This window comes from Triticum urartu, chromosome 5A, assembly GCF_056163025.1.
Source record: "Triticum urartu cultivar PI428250 chromosome 5A, HENAU_Tu73, whole genome shotgun sequence".
NCBI lineage: Eukaryota > Viridiplantae > Streptophyta > Magnoliopsida > Poales > Poaceae > Triticum > Triticum urartu.
The window spans coordinates 539,411,631-539,418,653 of record NC_141877.1 but is presented as its reverse complement, the minus strand read 5'-3'; the positions used below and the strand labels follow the sequence as shown (position 1 = coordinate 539,418,653).

At 50.2% G+C, this 7,023-nt stretch overlaps 1 protein-coding gene across 2 annotated transcripts; it reads left to right on the top strand.

The window, feature by feature from the left end:
- Positions 1-319: 319 nt before the first annotated feature.
- Positions 320-3,627, top strand: LOC125510372 (protein PIN-LIKES 7). 2 transcript variants are annotated; one of them, XM_087521559.1, is made up of 11 exons: positions 330-462; positions 548-658; positions 1,272-1,482; positions 1,562-1,641; positions 1,839-1,963; positions 2,048-2,172; positions 2,263-2,463; positions 2,548-2,667; positions 2,761-2,861; positions 2,977-3,029; positions 3,150-3,627. In XM_087521559.1, exons 1-11 carry the CDS (start codon positions 416-418, stop codon positions 3,458-3,460), a joined length of 1,485 nt encoding a protein of 494 aa, XP_087377685.1. In that variant the 5' UTR covers positions 330-415; the 3' UTR covers positions 3,461-3,627. The 2 variants fall into 2 exon arrangements, with proteins under 2 accessions (XP_087377684.1, XP_087377685.1); XM_087521558.1 differs by having other exon boundaries at positions 320-462; positions 2,761-3,029.
- Positions 3,628-7,023: the final 3,396 nt, after the last annotated feature.

The following is a 7,023-nucleotide window of genomic DNA, read 5'->3' as shown; positions in this document are numbered from 1 at the left end:
GAGGTTGAGTAGAGCTGTATCAATTAATCACTCTCTCTGTTCCGAAATAAGTGTCTCAACTTTGTACTAATATTAGTATAAAATTGTACTAAGTTTTGATACACTTGTTTTGGAACGGAGGGAGAGTATTACTGAAGCCAAGGCGAGCCCAACTTGCTCTCGCTCTTTCGTAAAGAGGGGGAGACTTGCCACTGGATGCGTGTGGCGCGTGCGTGGTCAAAGAGATGGAGACGCGAGGCGATCGATCGGCTAGCTGATCGGGCAACCAGATAACCAACCATGTCCATGTGCGCTTTAGCCTGACTGCACGGGATTAGCAGAGGAAGGAGGAGGGAAGCGAGTATAGGTAGCTAAGCGACAGACGGACGGACGGACGTCTGTGTTGGCGGCGGCTGCCTGCAGCACGGGAAGGTGGATGCGGTGTAGGCGCCATCTCTTCTCCGGCCCAGTCCGCCTGACTCTGTACGTACGTGTCTCCGTCGCTATCCTATTTAAACCTCCTCCTCCTCCTCTCTGGGCTCTGACTGCATCGCATCCATCCATCCAGAGCAGGCTACCACCGTACGCCCCCTCCCCCGTCTCCGGCGGTCCGGCCACGAACAACTCCGGCGGATCTCTCCTTCCTCCTCGCTCCTCCGCCTCGCCGCGCATTCTTCAGGTAATTATTAAGCTTAATTACTTCGCTCCTGCGTCCGCGATCGAGCATGCAGCCGGCAGCTCCGTGCCGTGGGCGAGGACCATCACCGTCTTTATTTGCTTTTCCTTCTTCTGGAAGCTCCGTCCGGCCATCTCCTACATGCTGCTGCGTTCCATGCTTTCTTCTTCCTCTTCTTTTTCTTCTTCAACCTTGGGGAACATTAGTAAGTTCCGTGAGTCTTGGAGAGTTTGCGTCCGTCCGTCCGCTTGAATCGTCGCCGGCAGGTTTTCTTTTCCTCAAACGCTTGTGCTGCCTGTCTAAACGCACAAGTGCTTTACGCCTTCGCCTCCTCCACCTGTATGCTGACAAGGCAGGCATACATCTTGCAACTTGCTGCCGTCTCTTTCGGATCACAGTACAACTACTAGCATATACCAGAAGCTAGCAGTCTAGCAGCAGCAACAAAGATTTCGTAAATAGTAGATAAAAGCTTTAGCTCCCCGGAGCAATGCCATCCAGACTTATTGCGGCTACCGGCAGTTCCGTGGATCATCCAGCCATTTTGATCTCTGTTGTCGCTCTCTTATCTGAATCTGTCAGGAGGCGTGTCTGAAAACCATCCTTGACACCACAGGACAGAAGCTAAGCAGATCAGCAGGGGACTGAGGAGGAGACTTGATCCTGCTCCTACATCAGGGCCGGCCGGGAAGATGGGTTTCCTGTCGCTGCTCGTGGTGGCCTCCATGCCCATCGTGCAGGTCCTGCTCATCGGCGTCATCGGAGCCTTCCTCGCCTCGGGGTACAGCAAGGTCCTCACCGCCAGCGCCCGCAGGGACATGAACAAGGTCATCCAGCTTCCATTGGCACATGCAATTCTCTTACATCCTTACCATCATACTTACTGCCTTCGGTTTTCTTGGGCAGGTTGTTTTTACAGTCTTCACCCCATCTCTCATCTTCGCCAACCTCGCCAAGACGGTCACACTCTCCGACGTCATCTCCTGGTGAGTCAGTGCTTTCGTCAGGCTTCATGCAATTCGGTGAACATATGCCAGAGTTAGCACCATGCTTCCATTTACAAGTTCTCTGAATGTCAAAGAAGACACACATTTTTTCCCCAAGAGTCAAAACATTCAGTAAACATGTCTGCATAAACATCCAGCTCAAGTGGACTGACACGGATAAGATTTGCATCATACAGGTGGTTCATGCCGGTGAACATAGCAATCACATTCCTGGTTGGCAGTGCTCTAGGCTGGCTAGCGTGCAAGATCCTGAAACCGCCGCCGCATTTCCGTGGCCTCATCATGGCCTTCTGCTCAGCAGGTACACAATGTCAGACTTTGAGTTGCCATGCTGATGTTGGTATTATGGTATTAACAGTGTCCGGCATCGACCAAACAAATGTAGGAAACCTCGGAAACTTGCTGCTGATCGTCGTCCCGGCCGTTTGCGACGAAGACGGTAACCCGTTTGGGAGCGACCGGAACCAGTGCCGCTCGCGCGGCCTCTCCTACTCGTCGCTGTCCATGGCTGTAAGCAGAATTTACCACCAGTACCAGTTGCTCGTCCCTCTGACGCCGCCGAGAGATCAGGCCGTTAATTCACTCTGAGGATGTCTGCAGCTCGGTGGCCTCTTCATATGGACGTACACCTACAGTCTGATGCAGAAGTCTGGCAAGCTGTACCACAAGATGCAGTCCAAGAGCATCCAGTGCCCGGCCGACAGTGACGAGGAGCATCTCGAGGGATTCAAAGCCGGCGACGAGGAAGCGGCTCTCCCGGCGTCCGCTAGACCTGAAGAACAGAATGAGGGGAGCCAGATTGTAAGTTCAGAATTCTTCATGTTGGTTGGTTGGTTCTAGGGAGCATCTCAGAGTTCAGAGAAACTGACTAGGACAAAAATGCAGGAGGCTCCACTCCTGTCGTGCGAGAGCGATGTCGCCAACAACAAAGGGTTCTGGACGAACCTGAAGGAGGCCGTGCACCAGCTCATCGAGGAGCTCATGGCGCCGCCGACCATATCCGCGGTACGTCTCTGCCAAACAAACTGCAACATTTATCATTTCTAGGGGAAAGGTTTTTTTTTTTGACTGAATTCGGTTTTAACTGCATCCTGGCAGATAATTGGATTCGTTGTTGGGCTAGTGCCATGGCTGAAGTCGCTGATCATCGGCGAAGGCGCCCCTCTCAGAGTTATCCAGGATTCTCTAGAGTTGATGGGGTACAAAGCAACATACCTGCTGATGAAACTTTTTCCTGTATTCATTTTGAAAGCTCTGAACGTAATTCAGTATTCATCCAGTCTCACTCCAATGACTTCGTACTTCCATTTGCAGCAATGGCACTATACCCTGCATCACCCTCATCCTCGGAGGAAACCTGACCCAAGGTAGGGATCTGACACATCACTGTCCCGACCATCAAGATCATTTGGTAGCAGTTCATCCGCATAGTGTCGTGTCGTCCCCGAAAAATATTCTCTGAAGTCACTTTGAAAATTCTTCTGTAGGGCTGCGGAAGTCGGTGCTGAAGCGCACGGTGATCATGGCGATCGTGTGCATCCGCTACGTGGCTATGCCGGTTATCGGGATCGCTGTCGTGCGCGTGGCACACGGCGTTGGGTTCCTTCCCCACGACCCGCTCTACCGCTACGTGCTGATGATGCAATTCGCCCTGCCGCCTGCCATGAACATCGGGACCATGGCACAGCTGTTCGACGTCGGGCAGGAGGAGTGCTCGGTGATCTTCCTGTGGACGTACCTCGTCGCGGCCGTGGCGCTCACCACCTGGTCCACCGTTTTCATGTCCATCCTCTCCTGAAGCAGGCAACCACGAGCAGTTCAATTTTGTAAGGGGTCAGGGAGAATTCCCGTAGATTCCATTTGTAAAGTGTTCATTACAGAGTTTGTAAGTAGACACGCCATTCTTTCTGTATACTAAATACTAGTCCATTTTTTCTGGAAAAATATACTGGTCCATTTTCAGCCTGTCCTGCTTTTGCAACAGACTGCACTAGTGGAAGGATCCCTGTGATGGAATGATCAAGCACTAATTCATTATAAAATCGAAGGACATCAGAGTTTGCACAACACTTAATTTTGCAAGACAGTTTTGCAAACAATACAAACTCCTTTAAATACACTTTCAGAGACCAAAGTAAGAAGCTACCCTGCCCCTGCCCTTCCCTACCACCAGTTGAGGCAGGAGCTTGTGCTTACTTAATCCCCTGCCGACTTCTGAACTCTGGTTCTGCAGACTTCTGAATTCCAGTATACTTCATGGATAGAAACATATTACTTCAGTATGGAAAGAGCATAGACACATATATCCCCTGGCTGTGCAGACATCTAAATTTAGTATACATATTGCACCACCAGTTACCAAAGGGATCAACTGTCTACATACCATGTAAGCGATAGTCATTGCAAAAGCTGCGGATATCCAAATCTCTTTTAAAATAAAATCTTGCACCTCTAGAGGCCCTGTTATCCAGTTGTAGCCATCTACGTTGTTTAGCCACCCATTTATCATTGCGGGTACCATTGGCACCAAATTTCATTACCTTGAGCACCTTTGCATTCAGAACAAAGAACTTGGCAAAGTTAGCGTCTGGTCTCTTGCCTTCATAGGTGTTCAATACTATTGCTCTGAGATGGAGTTCGAGGCATTCGATGGGATCAAGTGTGTTATATTTACACACATTTTTCATATCCTTCCTAATCCGTGACTGCAAAAGAACAAAATCGGTATTGGTGGCCACTTAGGTCGTGATAAAAGGAGTAATTTTACTGCAGGTAAAAAAACAGTGACCTCATCACTGGCATATAAGGATTAGTTGCATTTGCATGATGATTGAATTAACTGGGGATTATTGAACAATGCACCCCCTAACTTCATTTTAACTTGAAAATCTCCTACATATTGTTGATCAAAGTTAAATTCCATGTGACTAGATTTAACAACAAAGATTTTCACCTCGATGTATAGCTTCTCTAAGCAGGGAAAGCATCTAAGGAAACCAACAATCTCATCTAGATTGGGGCCGATATATTCTAGAATCAAGACCTTAACTGCGCGTCCCGACGCAGTCAAGCTAGTGGGGATAGTTTCCTGGAGAAAACTGATACACACACATCAGTAGATTGCGAGCAGAAAATGCCCAAATGCATGCAAGTTTTACCTGCACAATTGTTCCATTCACAGATTTATAATTGTTGCTAGACAGGCAGCCCAACACCATCAATTTTGGCGCCGCAAGGACTCTGACTATCCCCAGGCCACCATGTACGATCAATCTCTCAAGACAAGGTGCACCCTCAATGACAAGCTCCCGAAGCAGGGATTCTTCAACGTTGAAGTAAGAACCAGAGAAATCAATACACCATAGAGTGGACGAGATGATCCGGACAGAGCTGAGCCCCTGGATATTATCAAGCTGAAGGCTCTCTAGCGCAGTGCAGCTAGCGAGCAGAGCAGGCAGTGGAGGGTCGCATCTGGGATGGCGACACAAGAGAGGTCGAGCTGCTTTAGCCGAGGGAGACGAAGTGCGGGGTAGCTTTAATCTCGAGAAAATCACAGCCGCACAGTCTGACGACACGCAGCGTGGGCGCGAAGCGGAGCACGGACGGCGGCAGCGTCCACCAGGGCTTGCCGCCCAAGTAGAAATCGAGCTCCTCAAGGCCGTGGAGGGCGGGGGAGAACCAGCCGTCCAACATGGCGCAGAGACCACGGCTGAGGGAGAACAAGTTCGGAGTCGACGCCGCCGCAGTGGTCGAGCCTGGCGCAGCGCCAGATATAGCGGGCGAGGTAGCCGACCGTGAGGTTAAGCGGGGCGGAGTGCCAGAGGCGGCGCCACCGGGAGGAGAGAACGGCTGTCCGCGCGGCGTTCTTGGTGGGCAAGAGAGAGAGAGATGATGGTGCCGAGGATCTCGTCGGGGAGGCCGCTGATGAGATCGAGGCTCGCACCATCGCCACCGCTGACATCCCTGCTCGCCGGAGATTGCCGCTCGTCCCGCCTCCGCTTCTTGGGTAGCGAAACCGCCACATCGTTCATGGCTGCCGCCGCCCAAAAAATCTGGCAATTAGGTTGGGACCTTCTGTGCACCCCCGAGCGATCTATTTAACAAGTTTGCAACATGTGCGATTTACACAGGTAAACATATATCACAAAAAACGCTAGCGCTCATGCCACGTGTTCCCGTGGACCCTGCACATCTCCCGTGCAAGCGTCTTCATCTCATCGTTTGACGTCGGGCAGCTTCCTGTGGGCGTACCTCGTCGCCGCCCTCGCGCCGTCCATCCTCTCGTCCTGGCTTGAATTTATTCCTCGCGCCTTGGCGTCTTGACTCGTTCTGCGGTTGGGTTTTGTATGGGATGATCGGGAATAACTCCCGCGCTCCATGTGTAGGTTCCATGTCTAGAGAGATGGGCACACAGCGTGACAGTCTATTCTTTCTGTATATTACTCCCTCCGTTAATATAAGAGCATTTTTTACACTATTAATATGTAAAATGTTCTTATATTATGAGACGAAGGGAGTAGTTCATTTTCAGCAATGCCCTGTTTTTGTAAGAGAAACAATCAAGCATTGATTCACTTATCCCCTCTTTCAAAAAAGCACCGATTCACTATATAATCTAACAACCTTCGATTTTGCACGACACTTTGTCCAACCGAAAGATTTACATGACACCGGAGTCTCGAGGACGGACGCGTTTTGACGAGCGTGCAAGAGGGTGGCACTTTCTGCCGTCACCATGAACAGTTCAGTTTTGCAAGGGATCAGGGAGAATTCCCGTACATTCCATCTGTAAAGTCTTCATACGGAGTTCGTTAGTAGAAACGCCATTTCTTTGTGTATACTATTTCCTCCGTTTCCTAATATTAGACTTTTTAGCTATTTCAAAATATTGACTACATACATACTAAAATATGCCTAGATACATACGAATCAAAAAAAACTAAAAGTTCTTATAGTTAAAGCATCTACAACCACATATGATAAATATGACTCCTCATATTTAGGTTGGATATGAGAGGTGTCGGTCAGCTCGGGCGTTTGAGGCGCTCGGCTGAGTCGACTTTTTGTGACCGGACAATCCGTCTTGGCATTTGAGTGCGATTTGGAGCGCCCAGCTGTAGATGCTCTTAGAGAAGAAAGGGGGTAGTACTAGTCCATTTTCAGCCTGTCCTGCTTTTGCAACAGACCCCACTAGTGGATGGATCTCTGTGATGGAATGATCAAGCAGTAAGGCCAATTCCACCGCGTGACCCCAAACGGACGTCCGCTTTACCCGTAATCGGTCCGTTTGAGTAGGGCAATGGGGGCGTGTCCAGGCCTGTCCGGGGATGCGGTGGCCGTGCGCCTAGCGCGCAGCCGCAT

Excerpts from the sequence above, each read along its gene's own strand:
- LOC125510372 (XM_087521558.1), top strand. The coding sequence starts at position 416 with ATGCGGTGTAGGCGCCATCTCTTCTCCGGCCCAGTCCGCCTGACTCT. Across the intron at positions 463-547 it reads GGCCCAGTCCGCCTGACTCT|AGCAGGCTACCACCGTACGC; the intron begins GTACGTACGTGT and ends CCATCCATCCAG. Across the intron at positions 2,173-2,262 it reads ACTCGTCGCTGTCCATGGCT|CTCGGTGGCCTCTTCATATG; the intron begins GTAAGCAGAATT and ends GGATGTCTGCAG.